Genomic DNA, 27,851 nt, shown 5'->3' on the forward strand with positions numbered 1-27,851 from the left:
CCATTTCAATAACTCATCGCAACTTAGTCATAATAGCTAATAAATTAACACAAAGTATAGCCTTTAAGCAATGGGGAAGCGGTTGTTGGCTTGTATCTATAGCTCCATTGCTTATTCAATTCTAACGTCATTGAAAGTTCATATATATCATTTAATTTTATTTGAGATTTAAAGTGAAATATCAAACAAATCTGACATTTTTTTCTATATTATACACATATTGAAGATCATAGCTTTCATTTTTGTTGAAGAACGTACGGTATACAACATTGATCGGCAAAACTTAATTATACTGTGTATCCTCATCATTTAAAGAAGGTTTTCGGTTTAATGGGTAGACTATACTGCAAATTAAGCCAACTCTTTGGAGGGTTGTTAAAATGATCTTAGGAACCCTAAATATAAAAACCATGTTCATGTATATTGAACTATATAAATTCGGCCCTTGTTGAAAAACCCAGGATGTTGACTTAAATTCTCAGTACTGTGACGACGGGTGGAGTGACCTAGCCATAGCAAAGTCGATAGAGTTAACCTAACTAGCTACTGGGCATAATGCTTTCTAACTATATCACTTAAATACTCTAACAAATTACATGGTCCATTCATATGGTGTTTTTAATTTGATAATTAATTCCTCACCATCTTTCAGCTGTATTAAATTTGATTGCCTCGCCAAATCTTATACATATGACCTTAACTAAATACACGGCTGGGGGGACAAGCACCAAAAACCGTGTCTGAAACTGAAGTTTGTCTCAATTTCCTCACCAGCAGAAAGGCCTGAAGCAGCCATTGAATTAATGCTCGCATGATTCAGAAGATGATGATGATGAGCTTTGGTTTTGGTGGTGTTTCTTCACAGCTTCACGTAGTTATAACTACTCCATGCCCATGCATTTACATGCACGAGCTAACAAGGTTTGATAGCTTTAAAACATCTGCAATGGCAGCTTGCCTATCCATGCCCAGATTCTTTATATCTTTTCCATAAAGGAAGGGCTTTGTGGGCCAAGCTTATGGAGCCTGCATCGCTTTGTTCAAGCAAGACTAGTGATTTCTTGAGTCATGTACACATAATATAATATTAGTATTTTTATACGTGAGAACAAATTAATCCTAGTTTAATGTAGGGACTGAAATGCAGTGACTGAAGTTTAGAAGAACATCTTTAGTAATGATCATGTAATAAAGCAGAGTTGCACCAATTACCAACATAACTACAAGATTTATTTTTCAATTTTTCCCCCTATTTTTTTTTAATTTTCTATTTTTTTTTTGATTGAGTGCTGGTAGAAAGATGAAATTAAAAGAATGACTATTGTATCCATGCTAGCTTTCTTTATCATTTGTTTTTCATTGAAAGAAACAAGTCACAAAAATGTGAAAACAAAGGGAATAAATACTTCTACGTACCCCTAAAAAAAAAAAAACATAAATAATAGCTACGTACCCTTAAAATAAAAGGGTTTATAGCTACATTAACTTATATGCAATTTAATTTTTTATTTTATTTTCACGTTTACAAAATTCTTCTTTTCATTCTTTGATGGATGAGCGTGCTTCCATTTTCTTAAAAATATAAATAATAGTTATTGTTCCAATCAACTACTGATAATAAATTCAATTCTTATTATTTTTTAATTCTATTGGTCTCTATGTATATATATGAATTTTTAATTTCTTTCTTCATTGAAAAAACTAAATGAAATGGGTGAATAAATAAATTAAAAATAAATAGAAATAAAGTAAAAAGATATATTAGTACAAAGAATTAGGCCGAGCTAGATGCACAAAACTCTGTGTATTGATGATCTGAACCTAGTAAGCTTAGTTATATATTAAAACTATGGCGTTACTTAAACATTATTTTTTACTCAATAGGGATACTCTTCATTGAGTTAAAAAGTATTTTTTTTTTTTGTTAATTTATATTAAAACTATCATAAATGTTATATCTATGATATTAATTTTAAAAGAAATAATTGACCCAGGAGGATGTTAAAGAATAGAAATAACGAAGGGCGTCTTGGTGCTAGTAGGGGTAAGAAAACATTAACAGAAAAAACTGATTAAATCGACAAAAAAAAAAAATCAATTCATAAAAAAAATTTAAATGAATTAATTACAAAAATATCAGTTTAATTTTAGTTTTAAAAGATTAAAACTGATTTAAATTAACTAAACTGATTCAAACCAACTGAACTTGCTTAAGAAAAATTAGGAGTATAAATATTAAAAGTTCCTTTTGTCTAACCCTAATCAAACCCTCCCCCAAGCTCTCTTCTGTCTTTCAGACGCTCACACTCTCTGAATCTCTCTATATTTTCCTCTCTCTCAATCTGCGCAGCCCTTCAAGCTCTCTGCCTCTTTGAATCTCTCAGTCTCTTTGTCTTTCATAAATCAAACCCAGCCGTGATTGATGATGGGTAGATCAATAAGTTTTGTTTATTCTTCAAGTTGGTGATACCAGAATTTTCTCTAATTTCGATGTGCCTGCATGCTGCTTATGCAAAGAGTAATTTATGAGCACCTAATTCAACTGTACAAAGGTTGAATATTTTATGTTCTGGAAGGTCAAAAAAAAAAAAAAAAAAAAAAAAAAAACCTCCTTGAATTAGTACTTTTTACGGGCATTGGGGGAAGGTTTTTTTTGCCCTTGAAAGATAATTATATGACATTATTAAACTGAGGAGAAATCACATGCTTACTGTTTTCTCTGGGTTTTTTTTTTTTTTTTTTCCAAGGATTTAACGATATGGGATGAGGCTTATTCTTTGCTTTCTGAGAAAATTACTTGATGTTGCTTGCGGCTGTAGGAGATCACGTGGTCGTTAATTTTAAAGGTTCGGTAACATAAGCTAGCCCTAATTTCATCGTTGACCAATGGGATGACTGAGAGTGTAAACTGTAAATGGTTTGTTTTGTTTTGTTTTTTTTTTTTAATATATTAAAATAATTTATTTTTAAAAAACTATTTTTGATATTATCATATCTGAATAATCTGGAAATATTAAAAAAATTAATTTAAAATAAAGGTAAATAATAAATAATCTTTTCAAAGGCGCTTTGATGAAAGGCAAAATATTTTTTTATTTTTTTAAATTATTTTTTACATTAACATATCAAAAATAATCAAAAAATATAAAAATAATAATTTAAAGTAAAAAATATAAAAAATTTCTATTTTTTTAAAACACAAACAAACAACTCTAATTATATTATGTAAGGATTTGCTTAATTAATTCATAGGATTCCTCTAAAAAAATCCTCTCCCAGGGCACCTGTGCATTTTAGCTAGTGTAATTGAGTTTAATATGGGAGGAGGGAAAGGCATGTTACTATGAGTAAAATATTGGTTTGAACAAGGTTGTTAATTTTGTTTTGTTTCATCTAAAATGGTTGAAATATTTTATATCAATTTAAAAAATAGAACAAAATGGAATAATTTTCATTTCATTTTAAGTCTCGGTCTGTTCCAGATTTTTTGGCTAAATTCTAGCCGGAATGTTCCGGTTTCATTCCACATGTTCCATTCTGGTTTTGAAAAGCCATTGAATCAAATTGAACCTGGTTCAAATAAATTAATCAAACCACCCAAGTATAAAAAAACTCATTTTCATTACTATTTTCAATAACAATGATATTAATAATAATATTAGAAATTATTATTACTATTTTCATTAACAATGATCTTAATTTTTTAAAATTAGATTTATCAATAATATATATGATTTATATTCATGTTGTTTTTTTTTTAATTTATACTTTGTAGGAATTTGAGCAAAATAAGGAATGCTTTAGATCCTATTAGCCTTGATAATATTGACTTAGCTTTATATATTTAAAATATTTGTGCTAAAATATTTTAATTTTATAATATTTTAAAATTTTATTGAAGTTAAATTATTTTAAATTAAAAATTATTTAAAAATATTTTAAAATAAACGGGTCCAAGTTTGAACTGATTTAGTTTGGTCTTGATTCCAAACTTTTTTAAAAAGGATTGGTTATTTTTTTAAGCCAGCGGACTGGTCCCGTAACCCTGATCCAGAAAAAAACAATCATAATAACTGGATACTTATAAGGCTAAGTATAGTCCAGGCCCATTGGTCCCTGAGCTTGATAAACTTGGACCCAGATGTCAATAGTCAATACCCATGGGCCCTGATCATTCATGGAAAAAAGCAAGTGCTTTGAATCCTTCTTACATTACCCAGATCGAAATTGATGGGTTTGAGAAGTGAATCAGAATCTGGAAGTGACTGGCTTTGTATTAATTGATGAACAAGGTGTGATTGTTGCAGATTTGTTGATGCAAGTGGAGAGTTTGTAGCTGAATTATATATAAAGAAGATGAAGAAGTTGTTGGATTTTGGAAGAAGAGCCCTTTTCTATATCAGGGTTCTTTCGGGTTACGAAGAACGGAAAATCCGAAATCATCGATTACAACTTGAGCAGCGTCTCCGTCAGGTACTAGGTTTCTATAATGTTTTTAGATTTACTGCTGTCCTAAACCTTTTATTTTTTCTTAACTGTAGTGAATTCCACCTACTGCAATCCCCATGAGTAGCATATAATAATAATTGTTCTTGCATTTTAAACAACGGGGAATTTTTTCAAGCATTTTGGTAAAGATGATGGTGTGCAATCTGTTTTAGGGTTGTAAAAGATGCAAAATCCTTGCTTGGACAATTTACATATTTCCAGGTGTAGCCCAAAATCGTCGGAAGTGTAGGCTTCAATTGGTGGAATAGTTTTACGGAGATGTATTTGATTGTTAGATGAGTGTCTATCTTCATGTAATATGAAGTGTTTTTGGTATTTTCAACACTATGGTGCTAGTTGTAGAGCTGTATGCTGGACCTACAAGAGAATGTCTTACGCATCGATGGTTATGCTCCAATTCATGTGAAATAATTGTTTGATGATGGTAAAACAAGTGCAGGAGTGTGTGTGTGTGTGTGTGTGTGTGTGATGTTGACAAGCAGGACCTTCAGCATGTTGTATCTCATTACTTGTTTAGTTCGAGACTAAGCTTGGTTAAGTTTGATTACGCTGATAGACTATATCTCCTTTGCACTTTTAAGTTCCTCCGGTTCTTTGCTCGATAAACCATTTCATTTTGAGGACTTCTAAACCATGGAAATGGTATATTTGTAATACTTTTCCGGTATTGATCTTTCTCCTTATGTTGTTTTTGGCCTTTATTTTACTTCTTATCATTGGTACCACCAAGATGAATAAAAAGCTTCTACTTTTAGACAGCTTTGTTAGAAATTGATGTTGATGGTGAAACTGAATGGACTAAGTGAGCTATTATGATAGCTTAGAATAAAAATTTAAAACTGAAGACCCCCAATAGAGTTCAAGTTGTTCTTTATTTTCCTCTAAATCTCTGCTGCTTAATTCTTTGCATTATGTACACTATGTTTATGATTAATGAAACCAGCATTAGATTGAGGAACTGAGTCACAAGCTAATAGAAAAGGATTTTATATTCTTTTGACAGTAAGGTCTTTTCAATTGTATAAGCGTCCCCTTACATTGAATTATTGAAATACTTCTATTGCTCCTATAGGCGTGCTTTTGAACTAGACCTGATCTACGAGTAAAAGAGCATTGGTGGAGTTAAATGTTACAGAAGCGCGACAAACAGGAAAATTCAACCATGACCACTTTTAGTGTGCTTCAATCTATGTATGAATGAAGGAATAGTAATTTAAACTTCCCAATGGCCTATAAAGTTAATGATTTCAATCAAGGCAACTAAATACAAATCTGAACTCCTGATGTTGTGAGTAGACAATTAAGATCTTCCTTCACAGCAGTATTTTATAATCTGATAATCCTGTTTAAGCAAAGTACTATTGGTTTGCTTACATCTTGACTCAAATTTCATATATCATAAACTTCTTTTTTATTATTTTCTTTTTGCTCTTTTCTGTTCTTGCCATTTCACATTTTATCTTTCCGAGTATATGTATATTGTCCTCACCTATTGTTCTGAAACCCCGATCATTTGCTTCCACATTATATTCCATCTTAATGAGACCTCTCTCTGTACAGGCACAAGAAAGAAAGGAAGCCTTGAGAAAGATACCTGAGCAGTTCATATTATCAGAGGTTCGTCGTATGGTTGAGGAAATGCAAAATTTGAACAAGAAGATAGATGAAATTGTAAGTAATGAGATTTTAGATACATTTATCTTATTTTATCGAACTGTTGGTTCTCTTCAGATTATTTTTGTGAATTCTGTATTACAATGTTGATCTCATTGTCAATATCATGAACAATCCCACAAACTACTTGCCTGTATTTTATGTATCTTGAGTTTCCTTATAGAGAAAAAGTTTAAGCATTAAGGCTTGTTGAGAAATTTCTAGGCTTGATCTGCTACCAGACAACGTATGATATTTATGTGTAGTTCTGTAGTAAGTTTATGCTTATTTATGACCGTCTTTACTCACAATTTATTATTGACCTACATGCTTTTAGGTAAGTGATGATCTCATTTTGGGAAGTATACCTGTGAGAAAACATGAACAGATTGGAGTAATGTGCTAACACACCTGAACAATGGATAAGTCTTTTCATATAAAACTTGATGTTTTGGACTCCTGGGTTCTTAATTTTGGTGAAGGGAGATTGTGTGTGCATACAACCAATGCCCGAGCAGAGAGAAAGAGGGACTAGGAATAGGTGTGGGATGAAGTGGGTGATGATCCTAGTAAGCTGGAATGCATGTGGTAGTTAAGGATGGGAGTACATAGTGTGATATGTGTGAAACATTGTCCAAGATATGAGTGGGGTGAGGTTTCGAAAAGGGAAGTAGTCAAGGAATGTTGATGGGTGTGATTTTCAAGGAAGAGATTTTTTGTGAAATGTAGCAATGTTGAGTTAGAGGGATGAATTGAGGGTAAAAAGAATCGCTCCCTGTTGCATATGTTTCATACCATTAATATGTACTTCTCCTACTCCCATTCTTTTTCCTAGTTCATCATTCTTTTAATTCTTACATTGCTTGTACACAAAAGTACTTCATCTTTCATCTCGTAGATAGTGTTCGGATACTGTCAGGATAAAAGAGACAGAAATAGTGAGGACAAAGAGGACATGTCTCCTGTATTTCATGTTTTGAAAATATATAAATTCACTCGAATATTTTCTCAAAGACAAATGTATTTTATATTTTTGTCTATGCTTCAATCAAATATATTCTTGTCTCTTTTGTATATATCATTTACATCCTGAGACACTAACCAAATGCAACCTTAAAGAGTTCTTATTTTTACAGCAACCCTAAAGAGTCCTTATTTTTAGAACGCCTCAATTCTACTTTTAACATTTTGAGAGGTGTATCTAAGGACTTTTATCTCAAAATGAAAGCTAGTTCTTTTTACATATTTAATTTTGCCAGGTCATATTCCTGATGCTTTTCACATCATGTTGCTTTTCAATAATCATTTTCACTGTTGCTTTTCAATGGTCATTTTCACTTGTTTGAACCTAAAGTTAAAACTTATGTTTTTGTCCCCTCATCACCCTGCCAGGTGGCGTTTCTTAGTGTGATTCTATCCAAGGTTGGAATAACGTCCTACTGATGTGCAGGAGGCCACATTTGATGATTACTTTAAGCCAATCAATAAGCAAGCTGAGATTATAATGAAGACACAACTTGAAGGAGAGGAGAATTCAATGAAGGATATGATGAAGGCTATGCAAACACGGGCCTTGCTTGAGAAATATGAAGCAGAAAGAAAAGCAAATGTGAATGATGCAGATGCAGAAAGAAAAGCAAATGTGAACGATGCAGATGCAAATCAAAGTAACCACGAGACGGAACCCGCGACCAAGCAGCACGCACAGATAAGATGACTAGATCTGGTTTTTGTAAATGCGTCTCTCTCCTTCCTTTGGTGACAATTTTTGGATGTGCTCATGAGTTTTGATACAATCACGTGAACCAACGTAAACCACCCTGACAGTCTGAATAATTGAGCCAGCATTTTATAGCTTCTAGTTATCCTTATTGTACTTGGAATACATAGCAATGATAGGTGTTGCTACAAGAATGATTGTTGTGATTGATTTGCGTCTTGGGTGTGTTGCTTTTGCCTCTCAAAATTTTACTTTTTATTATTATTGAACTGATAGAATTGCTCCCATATAGACAAGTAGACTATGAGGTATTTATTTTAGATTTGATGTCTTGATTAAAGCCAAAAACAATTACTTTGCTGCTTAGATTCCCCTTTTCTTTTCCATCTAAACACCCACACCAGAGTCTCCATCAGTTCTTGTCTTTGATTAATCAACACTCTCGCAATGTCCAGGTTGATTATTGTCAATGATAACTCATGCCCAGATTTCTTAACCAGGTTTTTCTTTTGTGAAAGTTTTCTTACTAAATCACAACCGATGCCTTGTTTGGTTTGAGATTTGTCTAATCATATATGTAATCTCAACGATGAGTCAGATTCTCAGAAAGAAAGCCTTTATTTTTATTCGAAATGATACTATTTCAATTCTTTTTATAAACAATATTTGCTTTTGATTTTATGAAATGTATACCAGGTTTGATCCGGTTATCTTAGCTGCAAGTTACCTGGGTATCGATTGGTCTATATTAAAATAAATTTAAATTTGAAATTCAATTCAAGATAAGCTTTAAATCACGAGTTTGCTGAATGATCAAATCATAAACTAGAAAACCCCCAGCAACCTAAGCATGTTGACTGCATGTTGAATACGAGGACATCTTTGTACAAGAAAAATAAAAATTTTAATAATATGGTTTCCCAATACATTCATAATTCTGTTCCTATTGTTTCCTAAATCACATGTTATCTTCAATTTTCATGGAAATTTTTTACGTTCAAGTACATCACGAAAATATTTTATTTTATTCTATTATATGCTAACCATATATATTAAAAGATACAAGAACATCTAAACCCTCGAGTTTGAAAAATGGTTTGATTGAAAGCTCTTGCTATGCTTCAGACATTTCTGCCGATATCTCCAGGCAACTTGAATGAGGGTAGCAGCACGGGCTCTCCAGTATGGAGATTGATACCTGTCTCAGACAAAAGCAAAACAAAGTCTAAATGAACAGCAGAAGCCATTTGATGTTTTAAAAGTTCATTTCGCAATCATTGTTTTAAAAACAATTCCATCCCCCTTTAAGGTCAGTTGGTAGAGAATCCGAGTTAGATTATAATGGCAAGAAATGTAGTGTGTGCTGAATTCACGATAGGCTATCCATTCCAGACGTAAAGAAATTGAGGGCTACATGTTGAGTGCCATCAATATAATCAAAAACTCCATGGATGTTAAGAATATTGGTGTCAAAATTCTGTCATATCAGAAAGTTAGAGAAATCTATAATGGGAACATAATTTCTAATATTTTGCTCAGATTGAATACAGTGCAAGGGTAGAGCATTGTATTGCAAGCAGAGAGGATGGAACTGGTATAAAAAGAGATGTTGAAAATGTTGAAGAGGCAAAGAAAGGGTGGCGTTGGTTGAGGACATGGAAATGCTGGTGGATATTATAAAGATTTAAGGGATTGAGATGTCTCACTCAATGGAGACCATCCATATACATACTGATATTATACGTAGAATTACATGAATAGTCCTATACATGAAAGAAGTGATACAGCACAAAGTAATATAATGTACAATACGAAGAAGTCTAATCTACAGTTGTAGTAGTCTAATATATAGAAGTCTCCCTGTTAAGAATAACTTTTGGCCTTTGTGGTGTATATATGCATGAAGCCTTCCACACATGAATTCTTGTTTATTTTTTCTTATTAATTGCCATTTAATATTTTCCTAAAAATAGTCACACTAATGTATGTCTAGTTCTACTCACAGAATTCGTTTAGTTTTGCAATTTATTATGATTTAATTTATAACAACACCAAGAATAGTCGGCTTCTTTGAAAGTGGTTATCGAGATACTCTTCAAATCTCATTGTAGGAAAGATAGATGGCACCTACATGTATATGATCAACGATGAGATTGGGATAGTGTTCATAAAGTCAATCATGAAGTGTCTATCATAGCATTGCTCTTTAGAGGCTGCAGCATTTAACACTTAACATTCGTTATCACTCCACCATTTTCAAGTGCTTACCGAGTCTTCTTTTCAAATTCACGACATTATTTATCCTCATCGTATTAGGCAATCATACTCAGTGACGTGCTTCATGACCCTAAAACCCAGTGTTGTCCATGTGCCCGCTAGAATCCAAATTCAAGTAATGACAAGCAATTAATTTCCACATCCTCAACCAGGTTCAGAACTTGACGTTTAAATGCTTGTTATTTAAATATAAGAATATAGATACAACATGTTGAATCCTAAGTAAAATTTATAAGGTCAATAGTTACCACGCTAGACAGAGAATGAATAACTAACCTGCGGGAGCGGTAATACCACAATTAAGTCAATAAAGAAACATCCTTGGAGGTAGTGCTTAAGAATTTTTTTTGGATGGTCAACTAACTCTCCAGCACCAACCACTCTAGATTCAGGAGCAACATAAGCTAACATAAACTGCAGAAAATAAATGAGAGTATTAATGAATCAATACTTGTTAAGAATAGTTTTCATATATCAGTCAAAGCTGGACTTTAAAAGAGCTTCAAGACAGAAGCAATAGAATCTGACAATCATACTTCAATAATTAAAGAAACACAAAGACAAGCTCATCATTGTTTATAGGAGCTATTTTCATCACTAGGGTCATTTTATATGCCATCACAGGCATTTTCACCTTTAAATTTTAATCTTACGTGTCATAAAAAGTTCTATGATGATAGAAAGAAAGTTTTTGGCTAAAATTTCACATGATCTTTTTAGCTTTAACTGTGTCAAGTGGTGTGTTACTTTTGAGTGTATGGTTGAAGTTACTACAAAGCCTACCATAAATGATCTCTAAGTTCTAAATAAAAAGATTAACATCAGTACTAATGAAGATAACAGGTGTAACAACAACTAGAAAGAAAGAAAGAAAATCAGATTAATGTAAGGAGCTAGCGTACCTGAAGAAGCATGTTCAATAAGTAGATGAGATCAGTCAAACTCCTAAACACCACAATTGTTTTAGTCATTGGCCAATCAATAACTATGCAATTGTTTACCTGCAATCAAAAATGAAAATCATGTAATTCTAAAAAAAAATACAAGCTAAAGTATGAGTTGGGGGGGAATATCATATGAAATGCCTAAATAATAAAGCATTGAAGTCAAAAACAAACGAAGTATCTTAGCAATAATGACAGCTTTTGAGCAATTATTATGGAAGTTTTTTTCAAATAGTTGTATGTGGAATCTGGAAGTTCTATACAATCCAAGTAAAATCACAAATAGATAAAGACCTCATCATGGACCCTCTCAGCAATAGAATATCCATGATTAGAACACAGAAAATTAAAAGCCCTAAAATTTAACAAAACTGCTTAAAAGTTGCTAAAATCATGGTTTTAGAGCTGTATGTAACTGCATGATCTGTGAACTGTACTATTTAACGCCACTCTAACTATAAATTCTGGAACTATAAGCAAGTTAAACATACTTGTTGCACCCATAGTAGGAAGAAAAACAAGGGATCAACAAAAATCGCCACTAAGCACGAAATGACAAAAAATTTATTCCACTTCTGAACCGCTTGAGCATGAGGATTCATAACTCTAGGAATATACAAGTTTATAACATCATTGAATCTCCTTGCCCGACCTTTAGCATCTCCATAAAGAACACTACGAAACTGCAAGAAGCACAAAAACAGAAAGCTGTTGAACACATTGAGACAAGTCCGTAAAATTATTATAATATATAATAATCAAGACATGGGACAAGATTATAAAGTAAAGCTATGATCTAGTAATGGTTTAACAGACTGTTTATAAGTCAATCATAGGATGCTGAATATTGTTTCCTACTTGTAGAATTTCAGAAGATACACAATTCGCCTGCAATTGGAATGTAATTTTTTTGCAGGTAGATGCTGAAGATTTTATTTTATTTTAAGCCTATGTAACTGAGAAAGATTATTGAAAGAGCATACACAACTTTTCTCTCCAATGCATTCCCACAAGGAAAACACTGCTTCTTGATCTGGTTTGAAACTAGCAAACCCCTTCCATAAAGTTCTTATAAATCTACTCGGAGAAAAAATAGGTTTGCCTAGCTTCCTAAGTTAATCATGGCATAGGAACTTACCAAAAAACTAAACAAACCCGAAAACATAGACATCAAATCCAATGATCACTAGCTTAGGTTAAATTTTGTGAATGCATCAACTCATCATCTTCACTATATGTATATAGGATATCAAAATCTCCAAAACAAAACGAACCTATTATCTTAAAAGCTATCATAAAAATATAATAAATTTTAAACTTTGAAAAGCCAAAAGGTGAACTAGTGTTTCTTCTTCCTCCACCAAATTCCTCCTCCTTGAACCATGGTTTTCCCCTACATCATGCCATAGTCATTAAAACCAACCAACAGAATGTCAAAGATCAAACCTTGAGCTTCGTTGTCACACATTTATATCGTGGAAATCATGCAAATGAACATTCCAAAATACTACAAGAACTTACATGATTCCCAAATAGTTAAGGCTACATCTAAAGAAGAATGCAAACAGATGAATTTAGGATAAGCACATCGATAGTATCCAATTCAATATCAAAAGGAGAATATGAAATTTAACAACTTCCCAGCCAACAAAATAAGTCTATAGTGAACCATCATTTTTAGGTATTATATAGTTCAGTACCCACAGAGCATATGCAACTGGAGCTCATAAACCAAATCCCCCTCAGATAAATACAAGTTTAGTACTCCACAGCCACTGCCTAACTATATATACTTAAATCACAGTCCACGATGTAACATTTTTCCTTTTTAATTAGCTCAACTAAAAGAAAATATTGCTCAAAATATGAGGAAAATGGGACACAATATCTCTGATGACATGTAACACCTGTCAACTATAAAGAATATGAACATTACCCCCATTGGATCTACACCTCTATTACCACCACTTTTTCCTTCATGAAAGCATCAAAAATTATTATCATAATCCCATTCCGCCACTCTATCACCACGGCCTCGAGAGTATGGACCAATCACCATTACAACTTTTATATTAACTTGTGAGATATATCACATCATAAATTCACAAGATTTCATCTTTTCACCAAGTGCAACCAATTTGGGATAGCATGTCAAGGAAACGAGAAGCCTTCTGGAAGATTTTTATTTCTTGTTCCACTAAGCAACTAGGCATCACTTTCAAAGAGATGGCAATGAAATGATGGCCTGATGTGAAAAAACTCCAGCAACTATTGATAAACATTGCAATAGGAGAGAAACCAATACAAGATTTAACTTCGTTCAACAATGTTTCTACATCCACAAGAGCGAAGAGTTTTTATTTTTTACTATGTCTAAGTAGGATTACATGGTATGTATTTATTGTAGACCCTAAACCGCTCAAAAAAAACTAGCAGCCTAAGGAATCATAATCGTTCAAGGAGTATTAATATTTTTTTACCCTTTTATTGTACCATGGGGGCATTGTCCTTGCAACCCCCAACCTATTAATCGTCTCTAGCAACAAACATGAAATAAATCCTAGAGAGGCAGGTGTTGTCGTTCCGCTCCAGCATCTACCTAGGAGCCACAAACTACAACATGGCCCACACTCGCTATGTTCATAACAATAGAGGTCATCATGAAACCAAACTAGTGATGGAGAAAATCCTAGTTTTACGATAGAATTAATCAACGAAAGCAACCAAGTAAAAATATAGGCAACAAAATAGCCATTTATGGCTGAAGTCTCAATCATAATCCATATAGAAACCGGTTCCTCCTGTTTGTATAATGAAAGGCAACAAGAAGTAGCAGTAAAAATCCAAGATATCATAACAGCAACTCTAGAAGCTATAAGATTTTTTTCTATTAGAACAAAAGCATACCCTGGAATCTTTGGAATGGTAATACGACGGGCATGTTGTGCAGTAAGGATCATTGCACATCCCTAGTTGTCCAGACCTCATTAAGTGGGCATTTGTAGCAGTATACATATCATCCCAGTCACTCGGATCCATTCCTTTAAAAGATTGACATCTTTCTGTGGGTTCTACCTTTTTGCGAGTTGTTACACCATGATTTGCCAGGAATAGGTTTTCAGTGTTACGGTTGATATATAAAGGACCGCTCATTTGTACCAGTGGAGCATTTCTTTCACTATGCAATGGACCAGTACAGCCACCAAGATTGGTTTCAAAACCATAGGACTCCATGGAATTCACAGGAATAGAAATTGATGCACTCTGATTCCTGGAAAGAAATGGTGAAAATCGAGAATCCACCTCTTCATCCACTAACTTTGGATGAGTGTTTGACAACATTGATACATCTTTTTCATGGTCAGCCATTTCTTATTAATAGGGCCTACAAAAGGAACAGAAAATGAAGTCAATATTCAATACACATAGATGCATGTCCAATTACAGAAGGAAAATTCATGAAGAAACACACTGAATATTTTTATTCACAAGTGCAGGAACCCAAATAGGAGAAGAAAAATAAGAAATGCAGGCGAAACACCAGTTGCTCCTATGCTCGTAATGATTTGATGAATTCATGAGATAAATAAATCATTCTTAATTATAAAAATAGCTCATTCGAGCCAAACATGTTCAAGCAGAAAAATTCTAGTTGAGTTCAGTTCCCATGGTTTTAACCTTTGGTGAAGAAGTGTTCAGCTTACTGAAGTCAAGCTCAAAAGGTTATATTTAACCAATGTAGTACTTACGATAATACAATGGTTCTAGCTACCAGCACCTGATCTATCAAAAACTGCCAACTTAATTTATTTCTGAATGTAGAAGTATCAAAAATTCAAACGGTTATAACTACTAGCTTTTGATGTCTCACTTAACAATTACCACCATCAAGCAATTTATCTTCAGGATACTTAAATTTTCCTGCGTAGTTGAGAGATTAATCTCTATATCGCAACTTCCCTGGAATGGTTAAGACCTTTTCAAGCAACGTTAGGGAAGTTTTCAGCACTCAAGCCATCCAATGATTATTTTCTCTACACAACTCATGATAAGCATCAACCTTGCTGATTTTATACTTTCGTTAAGTCACTCAATCTTGAATCAACCAAGTGACCATCCTATTGATAATCTGCAGCTGATTACTTCTTAAATCCTAACTTTATCTATGTTGTGTAAGAACATCATTAACCAAAAGAACTTCAAGCAGACTCTATAGTTCTTACGTTGTAAGCAAAAACCTTAAAGACCTAGTTCAACATAGCATTACTATCATAGTTATAAAATCCGGCCTGTAGATCATCCTGACCCATAGCTTAACCTAGGCAAGTTGTACATGGAACTGTTTGTTTTGTAAAAAAACAAAGTTTTTTTTAAAAAAATAAGGCATGAAACAACTTTGCTTTAATTTTAAAGAAAATCATAGCTTGGATGATCCGCTTACCCGCAACCCATGCCTCGGGCTTGGTAAACCCTGACTTTCTTCTTACAACTATGATTATTACTATTAGCATTTTGATTAGAAAGCTCGTGACAAAGCAAAACATAACAATTCACAAATTTATTAGCTAGTTTTACACATTGATGTATTTAGATGAGACTGCCCGTATATGACAAGAACAGATACCCAATTTGACTTTAAAAGCACAAAATCATTCATGAACAGCAAAGGGTGATACACTTTTAAGCTAAATTGCTGAAACCCACTTAAGAGCTCACTACACAAAAACAAAAACCAAAAAAAATAAGTACAAAAAACGCACAAACCTGCTGTAACTTAGAAGCAGAGAAAACCAAACTCTCAAAGAAAACCAAACTTCATCGTCTAGCAACGAGCAAAGTAATTCAAGCTTGAAAGAGCAGTACAGACAGAGAGAGACGTCTATGAGACTTTGGAAGAGACGGTGAAGACTTTAGTTTAGTGCTGCATCAAGGTGAGAGAGGATGGCTTTTGGCCCCTGGCTTGTTTTAGGAGCCCATTGTACAAGGCATAGTAAGAACAAACAAGAACCTAATTAACGTTCCCAGTTCCCACCTTAACGATGATACTTTACCCTCTCTATCTTGTGTCATGCCAGGTTGCCAGTCATCACCTGTCAACTGCTTCCGACTTGTTCGTAGTAGACTCTTTAGTAAAATAATATTCGTTCGCAATGGCGGGTACCATCTTCTCTTGCTTCACCGGGGGAGGGTTTATCTCTTTCTTAAATTTTAAAAGTTATTTAGGGCTTCAAGAATTTATACTTATATTTTTATAATTTTATTTAAAATTTTAAATTTTTAGGTTGGGATAGGTTTTTAACATGATATAAGAGTTTTGATGATCAAGCGATTATAAATTCAACTCTTATTATCCTTATTTATTTGATAAAAATTAAATATAAAATAGTATGATTCTGTGTAATTTTCAAATTAAAAAAACACATATATTAGAAAATAATATAAATTATATTTTTAAAACCTTATTTAAAAATTTAAACTTGTAAGTTGAGATTGTTCTTTGATAATAGATACTGCATTGGCACTATTTTCTGGTATGGTTTTTGGATTTTGGTTAATTATATTTTAAAAAAATATTTTTAAATTATATATTTTATTTTTTTAATATTAAGAATAAATTTTTAAAAATAAACAAATATTATTTTAAATGAGAAATGTAGAATAAATTAAAATTTATTGTAAAAAATTTAGAAATTTAACTTCTGAGTTAATCAAAATTTTAACTCAACTTTGTAACAAAATTTTAACTCAACTTTGTAACAAAATCTTGATATAAGTTAAAACTTATTTCTACAACTTATAAATAAAAATGAATATAGCTAAAATGATTTTGTAGAAATCATACGAAACAAAAACCTAAAAATATGAAGTTGAGAATTCAAACTTGATCATTATTTAATTCTAACTAAAATTAAGTTTGAATCATTGCACTGTGATTATTCCCATTAAAATGTTTGACGGAGACCTAAGATTAATTAATTAATTAATTAATATAAAAATCTCGTTAAATCTCTAGATTTATTCAGATGCTAACTGCATTAAGTATGTATTTAGTAGACAAAGGCTTTTGACTTTAATTTAGTATTTAGTCAGATACTAACTGCATTAAATCTCTAGATTTATTCAGATACTAACGGCATGAAGTATGTATATGGTAGACAAAGGCTTTTGACTTTAATTTAGTTTTTATTGTTTTTTATTTTCAATATTTAATTTAAAAAAATATTTGATAGAATTTTAAAAAACATTGGAAAAATAAGTATTTGTTTTTGCATCACAACATGTCATTCGAAGTATGTTTTTAAACAATTTCTTATCATAAAAAATCAAAATAATTTTTTTAGATGGTTTTAATGATTTTGATGTGATGATATTAAATATTAAAAAATAATATTTTAATATATTTTAATTAAAAATTACTTTTAAAATTATTATTCATCACAATTCAAAAAAACTCCAAAGCCTAAAGTAAGAAACCACAAAATGAATTTTTTTTTTATTTTGATTATATTATAATATAAAGCATTTTAATGGTAGATATCATCATCGAACACGTTCAAGATTGCCCAAGGAAAGCAATTCGAGACGTCAAGCATTCTTTTGTCTGGTATGCTATGAAATCTTGAGTTTCATATTGTATTATATTAAATCTATCACTATATATATATATATAATCAAATTAGATACTTTAGTTAAGGGTAGAATAGTAAATCTACCCACATTCCTAAAGAATTTTGAATGCTCCACCAAATACAATAAAGTAATAATCGTTCACATTCGCTTTGCCGTCAGTATTGACGGGTACCATCTTGTCATGCTTCACCGTGGGAGGGTTTATCTCTTTTTTAAATTATAAAAGTTATTTAGGGCTTCAAGAATTTATACTTATAATTTTATTTAAAAATTTAAATTTTTAAGTTGGGATGGTTCTTTAACATAATATAAGAGTTTTAATAATTAAGTGGTTACGAGTTTGACTCTTATTATTTTTATTTATTTGCTAAAAATTAAACACAAGATGATGTAAGTCTGTATAATTTTAAAGTTTAAAAAGAAAATGTGTTAGAAAATAATATAAATTATATTTTAAAATTCCATTTAAAATTTTAAATTTTTAGGTTAAAATGATTCTTTAACAATAAATCCTACATTAGCGGATACTATCTTCTAGTATGGTTTTTGAATTATGGTTTAATTATATTTAAAAAATATATTTTTTATTATTTTAATGTTTTATTATTAAGAATAAATTTTTAAAAACAAACAAATATTATTTTAAATGAGAAATGTAGAATAAATTAAAATTTATTAGTAAAAAGTTAAGAAATTTAACTTCTAATTTAATCAAAATTTTACCTCAGCTTTGTAACAAAATCTTGATAAAGTTAAAACTTATTTCTACAACTTATAAATAAAAATGAATATAACTAAAATGATTTTGTATAAATCGTACGAAACAAAAACCTAAAAATATGAAGTTGAGAATTCAAACTTGATCATTATCTAATTAAGTAGTTTTAAATTAATCATTTAAAAAAGATATAAAAAAATAAATATTTAAATGGAGATATATTTATTATTTTTTACAGATAATGAATTTGATTTTTCCGTTTTTCACACATGTTTGTATTTTAAAAAAATAAAAATAAAAATATCTAACAGCGGTCTAAAATATTTTCTCCTCACCCAAATTGGGTTAAGAGAACAAGAAAGCCGGCCTCTAGAAATAAAGGCCCATCGCCACCAGTTCTGAGCTCATTATTTTTGTCTCAAGGGTTTCTCCAGATAGAAGAAGAAGAAGAGAAAAAAAAACACGCTAGCTTGGGATTCAGAGGCGGTTGCCGTGTTTTTGTCATGTTGCTGTCTTGTTGCCCAAGTTTTAACATAGCATTATAAAAGTATAATGTAATAAAATTCTCCAGAAACAGAAACACACCAAGTTTCGAACTTTCAATTTGTCTTCAAGAACCTTTACTTTATTTTTATTTTATTTTTTTGTAAATAAAGTGCCATTTCTACTTCTTCTTTTAAAGCTTCAAGCTTAACCAGCTGTAAAACAAGGCTAGTTTCTTGCTTCTTTCTGTTTTTTTTTTATTTGTTTTAGTAAGTATAAGAATAAGAATGTTGTATATAGTTTTGCTTAGTTCGATTTTAATTCAATTTTGCTTTGTTGATTGCAGATTTTTGGTGCTGTTTCTTAAGATCGTTACTTTCTTTTTAAAAGTAGCAGAGTTTTATTACAATATATAGTAATAATGGTAAGGATTCTTAGCCATCCTTCTCCTTTCCTTTCTTTTACAGTGGATATATATACTATAAAGCCTGAGTCTTTTGAGGTGTTTGCTAAATGGGTTGCTTTTATTTTGACCATTGAATGAGTAATTGAGCTTTCCACAAGCCTTTGTCTTGATGTTTCCTTTGTGGGTTTTAAAGTTTAAAGTGTTTTTAATCTTATATTGCTTTTAACCTCAATATGCATTTTGATTCTTAAAGCCTATCAAACGCTGGATCTTTGATATTGCTATGCTGGTTGAATCTCGTGTTCAGTTATATTAGACTGGCATTTCAAGAAGTCTCGTCTTTCTTGCTTGGCATGCGAAGACAAATTTTGTTCATTACAGCACTTACATGCATACCGAGCCTGTTTATTTTTCACCTTGTTTGAATTGTAAGTCCAGCCACAATGTTGCTGTTGAGTAGACATAGTGCAGCAATCTCAGTGCTCAGCATTCTTGGTTATTAGACCATACACAAGGATGCCCACGTGAATAAGTGGGAATGAGAAAAGAAAGAAAGAAAGAAATAGAGAAATAGTACTAAATTACATGGTTGTGCTCTCCAAATTATGAGCATTCTTCAATTAATGCATTAGATTTGCTAAAACTCTGTTTATTCAATACTTATTGGGGAATAGAAGCTGCATTTAGTTTGTGAACAGTTTGTCACCAAATAATATGGCTATTAGGCTGATTTAGCAGTAACCAGTTGGATGGTTTTCCACCAACTTCTGCTTAATTTGTTTCCTTTGTCCAGGAATCTCCTCTAGTGTTAGGTGCTACTGTGGCTGCCGCTGCCTGGAGTGGTAGATTTTTAATCGGAGCATGGCAAGCATTCAAAGCTCGGCCTGTAGTTCCGCGTGTTCAAAGATTTTATAAAGGTGGGTTCGAGCAGAAGATGACAAGGAGAGAAGCAGCTTTAATTCTTGGAGTGAGGTAAACAGCTCGTATCGAAGTCTGATATTTATTTTTAGTTGGATGTGTTCTGGGGTTACTAGCGAACTGGTTATACATTGTCCAATTCACTTGCATATATAATACGTGTGCTGCATTCTTCTTTTGTTTCAGAGAGAGTGCTGTAATGGAGAAGATCAAGGAGGCTCATAGGAGAGTGATGGTGGCAAATCACCCTGATGCTGGAGGGAGCCATTATCTTGCTTCAAAGATCAACGAAGCCAAAGAGGTCATGTCGGGGAAAACTAAGGTGGGTGCCTCCATCTTTTAGGTGATACACAAAAGATATCAATACATGATTAAAGAGTCTTTTTTGTTTCCTTGTAATCTTCATAGCTTGTTGTAATTGTCCGAAACAGGACACTCGGATTTTTAAGTTCTAATTTCCCCTGAGATGGGAGTTTCGTGATAAACTCTTGGTTGGTTGAGAAAAAAATTTGGTGAAGTTGCAACATTCATCATTTCTTTTATTGGTTTCATAATAACTTGTGCTGTAAGGAGATAAACAAGAAAGATTGGTTCTGATTTTAATCAGGAAGAGGCTCATCCAATTTTTGTTGCTGGTGCGAACATTTAAAACATAGAAACAGATGATCGGATATGGAATGAGACTGAAAAATTGCCTAAATATCCGAAAAAATCCTGACAATGGTATTGCATAATTAAGCATAGCAAAAGATGGGAGTTGATCATAATCATATGTCAGATATTATCTCTTGAAACATCTATCTCTTGGTTATCATTTCCAACTTAGAGTAGTTAGAAACAGAGTATTCCATTTCCAGAGACTGCAATTATCAGAAGTAGACTTGAATGCTTGTGCCCGTAGGATGTATCTATTAATTGTGCTTCAGGATAATGTTGCAAAAGTTCTTCCATCTGGGCCGTACATATTCCCTCATATGTCCTGAAGATGTGATCATATTTCTTATTATAAATAACTTGATAAAAACTTCGGAAGAAAATAGAGGTGTCATGTATAAGAAATAGAGACAGGCACGTCAGAGAAATTATTTTGTTACAAACCAATCAGCAGGCGACACCATCAGCGGGAAGCATTTGCCTTAGCAGCACACTCCCTGAAAGGTGTTGATCCAAGTGGTTCACTGGCAAGTGTAGGGTTAAAGCCTTTTATTTCTTCGGTAATCTGCATTTTCAATTACAAATTGAGCCTAAAAAACCCGAAAGATTGCTTGCTAATAGTCTGCCGAAAAACATATCTGTAATCCTAAAACCTTATCTGTCAGTTTAAATATAGGAATTCATCCTTCTTTAAATCTTGTTGGGAGATGACGAATATGTGATGCAGTAGGACATAAATGACGTACTTCACTGAGAGCCGGGTTGCCTAGAATCATCGGGACATGTAATGATATTCAGGTTAAAAGTCATCAGGAATAAACTAAAATTAAGATTAAAAAATCCTAATATAATTTTTTCTTAGATTATTGTAATCAACTTTCTTATTAAATTTTATCCATATTACTGTGAAGTATTAATTTCTAATTGTCTATCACCAATTTTATTAATAATTTAATTATTTCCTCTTTATTTCTACCTACATTTAGCCTTTTAATTTATAAAAACACCGAATATTCTTAAAAACTAATTTACAACCTTAAAAATTGTTTTTGTAAAATTACTCCATTGTAATTCAACTTTATTTTTTCAAAATCTTATATCAATCTCTACCATACAATGAAATAAAAGGATTTCATAGAAGGTTGAACTGGGTTTAAATTGCAGGGACTTTTAAATAATATATATTAAACAAGAAGTACCTAGTCAAAACAAAACCCAAATTTGGTACTTGGCTTTGTTTGGTAATTTAGTTTAACGTTGTTTTTTAAAGTTTTTGAATTTCAAATTAAATTTTTATTATTTTAATATATTAATATCTAAAATAAATTTTTAAAAACAAAACTACATTATTTTAATAAATAAATTTTTAAAAGAAATTTCTGCCACACTATTACATTAGTTATAATCAATGGCCGTATAAGGAACAGATGATGACAAGAATTAGAGCAATGACCTGAGAGAGGATGGTCTGCTGAAATGCTCTGCTACAGGTGCTTCCACTCTTCCCCTAATTACTCTCTCATTCCTTCTCCTACCATCAGCAACAAAAACAAGAACTTGTTCTTCAAGACCTTTCCTTTTTTGTCCTCTCAAAAACCAAACTTCACTTCATCACTCCATTGCTCTCACCCTCTCTCTCAAATAATGGATTTGGACAACAAGGATCGAGAATCAAGAAGTTTATTTGATTTCTTAAGCCAAAAAGCTTACACACCACCTTCATGGGCTTCCCTTTTGAATCCAATCCCTTCTCATATCTTCTCTCTTGGTCACCTCCCTACTCCTATTCACAAATGGAACCTTCCGAATTTGCCCACCAACACTGAAGTCTATTTAAAGGTAATCATTTTTTATGATCAATTCAAGTTATTTCAAGAAATCCCACCATGAAATTTTGATTCTTTCTTTGTGATTCTGGGCGTAAATGGATTTGTTTATGTAGAGAGATGACTTGTCTGGGATGCAACTGAGTGGTAACAAAGTGAGAAAGTTGGAGTTTTTAATGGCTGATGCTGTGGCTCAAGGTGCTGACTGTATTATTACCATTGGTGGTATTCAAAGTAATCACTGTCGTGCCACTGCTGTTGCTGCTAAGTACCTTAATCTTGATTGTTACGTCATACTTCGTACCTCAAAGGTTAAGCCTTTGTTTTTCTATGTTATGCTGTGTTCGTGCGTGTGTTTTCGTTAGTAAGATGAATGATTTTGATTCTTTCAGGTTGTTGTGGACAAAGATCCAGGATTGACAGGAAATCTCTTGGTGGAGAGATTAGTTGGAGCTAATGTTCAACTTATTTCAAAAGAAGAATATGCACAAATTGGGAGTGTGGTTTGTTTTCATTACCCAACAATTCTTGATGCATGTGTTTTGGTGACTGTCATGATGTCATACATTTTTTGATGGCTTATGGATGACCTTTATCTTTACCCTACCCTATTACTATTGTGCTTGTAGCATATCAAAATGTTGTTCTAGGGATATAAGAAAATGTGGGGACTCATCAATCTAGGTAGAGATGCTATTCTTTAACCTTGAATCGCGTCTTGATGTTATAAAAAATACAGCTTCCGAAATTGTGTTTAAAAAATAGCATCTAATATGAGCTTATTCAGTTTCATCTTTTATGCAAGCAATTATTTGAAATCAATCACCATCACCCTGTGACCTATCATGTATTACTTTCTTCCATTTATTATTTGTGGCTCACTTTTATTTTAGAGATACATGCTCCTATGTCTATGTTCCTAGGTATTTTTGGAAGTTACACTGCATGAGATTCCATTTTTCTGCCGGAATATTCACGACTTGTTTGCATCTTCTGATTTCAGTTTCTTTTAAGGTTCATGAAATGGATCTATTCACAGCTGCAAATTGAGTCTAATATTGTAGATTTGACATGGTTCTCAGTCTATAGCCTTGGAAAGTTTTCTTTAATTTTCTATTCAGAGAATGCATAAATTGATGTTTTTGTGTGATATTCATCCAATGCGTTGACTGTTAATGTGACTTTCAATTGGCTTACCGGAGGAACTGGTTTTGTGCACATTTATTCATCCTGTGGTATCAGAATCTCACCAATGATTTAAAAGAAAAGTTGGTGAAGGAAGGGAGAAAACCATATGTTATTCCTGTTGGTGGATCAAACTCCTTAGGAACCTGGTGAGTCTAGATAGCAAAAGTACTTCTCCTTTGCTATACCGTTACAAGTTTGATGAACTTTCTACCTATGTTCATCACAAATTGAATTAACCCATTTGTTTCAAGTTGTTTACCAATGTCAGTATTTGACAATCATACCATTTGAACAAAAATCTTTTATACATCTTCCTAAATTGGTCTGTGTTTAATCTTGTGAAATCGTTGAAGCATTATTCTGTATCCATTTTGTGACTGCACATTTAAATAAATGAACATACCTGTGTAAACTTGGTTAGCCCCTTTGCTTCTGCATGTCGCTAGTTTTCTTCTATAATTTAAGTTTATTTCATTCAGGGGTTACATTGAAGCTGTCAGGGAAATTGAGCAGCAAGTTCAGGCTACTGCAGGCAGAATAAAATTTGATGATATTGTTGTAGCATGTGGCAGGTTCCGCTCTATCCTATCTGTTAAAGTTTCAGAGAAAATGACATGCTCTGGTACAAAAAATTCTATCTCTTCAAGAGCACTAGTGGAAGAGAAGTTTTGAGGCAATAAACGTTCTAGGCTCAAAATATATGGGGAGGCTAGTTAATGTTTCTTCCTGTTGGACCATTATTGCTTCATATAGCGTTTTAGGTAGCCTGTAGCATTATAAGATCACCTTCTCTAGAAAAACCATGTATACTGTTTAATCATTTCTCTTAATTATAAGCCTGACATAATAGCATCCATGTTACAAAATCTCATCCTTTTATCTATTTCAATAAACCATTCTATGATATGATCATGATTTGACTTCTGTGCATTGTTCAACTTAGGTGATTTTTATATCCAGAGTTTCAGTCAAGCCTCTTCTAAATACCACACAATCCCTAAACTAATAACTTCTCATCATAAGTGCCATCAAGGCTCCAAAGCTGGTCACTGTCAGCATATTCCAACTTAAAATCACCATTCCGTTCAATATCCTTAGCCATCTGGCATCAGGCCTTGATGTGGTAGCACTCACGCGGGATGTGTTCACTAGTTCTGTTATTCCTTTTTCTAGAGCATTGTAAAATGAGTTTCTATATTCATTGTTGCTCTCTTCAAGTCAATTAATTGAGCTCAATTTCGCTGCTATCTGCAACATGGATGTCTTCACTGCACTTCATCACTGCTATTAGGGGCTTTCTCCTGCGTCCCCATTTTACCTCATTGTTTCTGTTTTATCCTCACCTCCACTATCACATCTTCACTGTAACTTTAAGTTGGGCTGACGCATCTTTAAGTGGACAACGGGGAAGCATATATGTATGAGAACTCAGCTTAGACGTTGTCAGCCAAGATTTGATTGGTTGAAAACCATTATCACAATTATTTCTACTGTTGTCTTTCCTTTAATCTTAATTTGAATTTGAGATTATTACTGAAAGGTCACAAAAAATCTGCAAGAGTATGAGATGGTTTTAAATTATGGGTACAGGCATCTGATCTGATCATTTTGATGTTTGAAGTTGCTGCTTTTTACTGCAGTTAAACTTATTGAGTGGAATCTGTGTTAAATGTTGTTCACTCATGGGCTTTGATCAGTCAAGCTTTTTGTGTTGACAGTTGATCAACAAGATACAAATTTTTCAGCATCAGAATATTGTTATGCTGCATGTGTAATCCAGAAAGCTAGAAACTCTTGGTGCTATAATATGCTTTTATTAGTAATAAAAAAAAAATGATTTGTTTTTTATTGATTTCTAGTGGAGGAACAATTGCTGGTCTGTCATTGGGATCATGGCTGGGAACATTAAAGGCAAAAGTATGTCTTCCTTCCTATGAATTCTCATTATGTCCCTGACATATTTTTCTTAACTTTAATTGTATGTTCCTATCTAGTAGGTTCATGCATTCGCTGTTTGTGATGATCCTGATTACTTCTACAACTATGTTCAAGACCTAATTGATGGACTCAAAGCAGTTGTTGACTCGCATGATATTGTAAACATCCAAAATGTGAGTGCTTCATCACATCAGTGAAGTACATTTTCTGTGTTGTTTTTAATGCAACATATTATAAAGCAGTCACATATATTGTGATGAAGGGTAGTGTTTGTAACAACGCACATATAGCATTTGATATTTGGTTTGTTTTTCTCTTGCTTCTGTTTCTTCTTTGCTTTTTGGGATTGAGTCGGAGCTAGTCGAGATGTCTTTTTGTAGGTGCATATATTTTAAAGGATTCAACTAGTTTATATTCTGTTTAGTTTATTATGTGCATGCGATTGTATAGTCACTTTTTTTATGGACCTTTTTTCATATATTTTCACATCATGATTTTCAATAAATCTGCCAGTTCCTACTTTTTCCTGGAAATATATTGTCGCAGCTGCAACACAATGTTTCTGCTTTATTTTAACAACCGATGTGTGAATCTGATTCTGCTGGAAGTAAAAACTTGTAGTTTTTGGCATAATGTTTCTGCATGATGTGTCAGGTTGTATGGTTGAATTTAGAACAGGGAATAATTATTTATCTGTCTTTTATTCTTACTGCTCACAGGCCAAGGGTCTGGGCTATGCAATTAATACATCCGAGGAGCTTAAATTTGTTAAGGAAATTGCTGCTGCTACAGGGGTCGTTCTTGATCCGGTTTACAGGTATGGTACTCCTATTCTTTTTTATGATCAACAATACTGGAGTTTTTAATGTCACAGTTTTCTTCGTCCCATCTGCCACGCATTAAATCATCTGATATGTTAACCACATAAGGATGCAAGTTTGGGCGTGGTTATGTTGCCATGTCATGCAAAAATGCTGAAGTGTGCGAACTGTTTCCAGACTTTCCCTTGCATTATCCATTTTCATAAAAATACCCAGGCCCTCACACTTTTCATAAAATTGTGTGAAGATCTAACATAATAGTTTATATAATTACAAGTTAACATCGAGCATACCTTCCAGTTTAGCTTTAATCACGACGAATACAAGTTCTCAGTGTGAAGATCCTGAAGTTCACTGATGCTCTCATTGTGCTATCCTTGTAGTGGGAAAGCTGCTTATGGGATGATGAAAGACATGGCAGAAAATCCAAAGAATTGGGAAGGGAGAAAGGTCCTCTTCATCCATACAGGGGGGCTCCTAGGATTGTTTGACAAAGTAGACCAGATGTCTTCATTGGTCGAAAATTGGGGCCGGATGGAAGTCCACGAATCTGTTCCAAGAAAGGATGGTATAGGAAAAATGTTCTAGTGAAGAAAATCCAGTTTGTCAGCTTCCTTCTCGTTTATTTTCCTGGTAATTCCTAAATTTGTGCTTCATAATGAAGCATGAAAACTATATGCTTGTATTCCTGTACACACGCGCACACACAAAAAAAAAAAAAAAAGGATTTAAATTGCACTTTTGTTTCAAGTCAATTTCAGGTAAAAAAAGGATTGTGGTATGTGCAGGCTTTGCTGGACTGTTGAAAGTCGTGGTTCAGTGAGAAAGACGTCTTCTTATTCTCGTACGCAGGGATATGCTGCTAAATTTGAGCTCGAACCTGAACTGTTTACAGGGCAAAATTCTCTTGGCAGTCGGAGAACCTGCTTGTGACTGTTGCTCCGGTTACTAAATAAGATTAAGCTGCCACTTATGCTTGTTCTAGTCATGGCATCTTCAGCTTTTTTAATCTTCAGCCTCGTCTCGTGAAATCCTTTATCTAAAAGCTTTGAGTTGTTCTTGGATGAGATTTCAATAATAGTTTTACAATAATTCGTTAACACATTATAATTCATGAGCTTTTAATCATTATGATTATGATATTACAAATCTTCTTGAAAGCTAAG

At 32.9% G+C, this 27,851-nt stretch overlaps 4 protein-coding genes across 9 annotated transcripts; 3 read left to right on the forward strand and 1 right to left on the reverse strand.

Annotated features, from left to right (window-relative positions):
- Positions 1 to 4,216: 4,216 nt before the first annotated feature.
- LOC118044342 (uncharacterized) lies at positions 4,217 to 8,151 on the forward strand. The gene is made up of 3 exons (XM_035052607.2): positions 4,217 to 4,473; positions 6,070 to 6,180; positions 7,613 to 8,151. The coding sequence occupies exons 1-3, from the start codon at positions 4,357 to 4,359 to the stop codon at positions 7,877 to 7,879; spliced, it is 495 nt and encodes a 164-aa protein (XP_034908498.1). The 5' UTR covers positions 4,217 to 4,356; the 3' UTR covers positions 7,880 to 8,151.
- A 612-nt stretch (positions 8,152 to 8,763) lies between these two features.
- LOC118044341 (probable cyclic nucleotide-gated ion channel 20, chloroplastic) lies at positions 8,764 to 16,292 on the reverse strand. 2 transcript variants are annotated; one of them, XM_035052605.2, is made up of 6 exons: positions 15,868 to 16,292; positions 14,011 to 14,488; positions 11,595 to 11,786; positions 11,062 to 11,160; positions 10,436 to 10,573; positions 8,764 to 9,080 (listed from the first exon to the last, which is right to left on the reverse strand). In XM_035052605.2, exons 2-6 carry the CDS (start codon positions 14,470 to 14,472, stop codon positions 8,997 to 8,999), a joined length of 975 nt encoding a protein of 324 aa, XP_034908496.1. In that variant the 5' UTR covers positions 14,473 to 14,488; positions 15,868 to 16,292; the 3' UTR covers positions 8,764 to 8,996. The 2 variants fall into 2 exon arrangements, with proteins under 2 accessions (XP_034908496.1, XP_034908497.1); XM_035052606.2 differs by lacking the exon at positions 11,595 to 11,786.
- Positions 16,293 to 18,854: 2,562 nt separating this feature from the next.
- Positions 18,855 to 20,864, forward strand: LOC118044340 (mitochondrial import inner membrane translocase subunit TIM14-3). 3 transcript variants are annotated; one of them, XR_012171403.1, is made up of 4 exons: positions 18,855 to 19,161; positions 19,281 to 19,358; positions 20,086 to 20,312; positions 20,445 to 20,864. XR_012171403.1 is itself a non-coding variant. In XM_035052603.2 (4 exons), exons 2-4 carry the CDS (start codon positions 19,356 to 19,358, stop codon positions 20,599 to 20,601), a joined length of 339 nt encoding a protein of 112 aa, XP_034908494.1. In that variant the 5' UTR covers positions 18,868 to 19,161; positions 19,281 to 19,355; the 3' UTR covers positions 20,602 to 20,864. The 3 variants fall into 3 exon arrangements, 2 of the variants coding, with proteins under 2 accessions (XP_034908494.1, XP_073269023.1); XM_035052603.2 differs by having other exon boundaries at positions 18,868 to 19,161; positions 20,134 to 20,312; XM_073412922.1 differs by having other exon boundaries at positions 18,890 to 19,005; positions 20,134 to 20,312.
- Positions 20,865 to 22,330: 1,466 nt separating this feature from the next.
- LOC118044338 (bifunctional D-cysteine desulfhydrase/1-aminocyclopropane-1-carboxylate deaminase, mitochondrial) lies at positions 22,331 to 27,834 on the forward strand. Of its 3 annotated transcripts, none has more exons than XM_035052601.2 (10): positions 22,331 to 22,751; positions 22,855 to 23,049; positions 23,131 to 23,241; positions 23,981 to 24,072; positions 24,406 to 24,498; positions 25,786 to 25,843; positions 25,924 to 26,037; positions 26,584 to 26,681; positions 27,069 to 27,318; positions 27,437 to 27,834. In XM_035052601.2, exons 1-9 carry the CDS (start codon positions 22,389 to 22,391, stop codon positions 27,271 to 27,273), a joined length of 1,329 nt encoding a protein of 442 aa, XP_034908492.1. In that variant the 5' UTR covers positions 22,331 to 22,388; the 3' UTR covers positions 27,274 to 27,318; positions 27,437 to 27,834. The 3 variants fall into 3 exon arrangements, with proteins under 3 accessions (XP_034908492.1, XP_034908493.1, XP_034908491.1); XM_035052602.2 differs by having other exon boundaries at positions 27,447 to 27,834; XM_035052600.2 differs by having other exon boundaries at positions 22,332 to 22,751; positions 27,474 to 27,834.
- Positions 27,835 to 27,851: the final 17 nt, after the last annotated feature.

This window comes from Populus alba, chromosome 12 (assembly GCF_005239225.2).
Source record: "Populus alba chromosome 12, ASM523922v2, whole genome shotgun sequence".
Classification (NCBI taxonomy): domain Eukaryota; kingdom Viridiplantae; phylum Streptophyta; class Magnoliopsida; order Malpighiales; family Salicaceae; genus Populus; species Populus alba.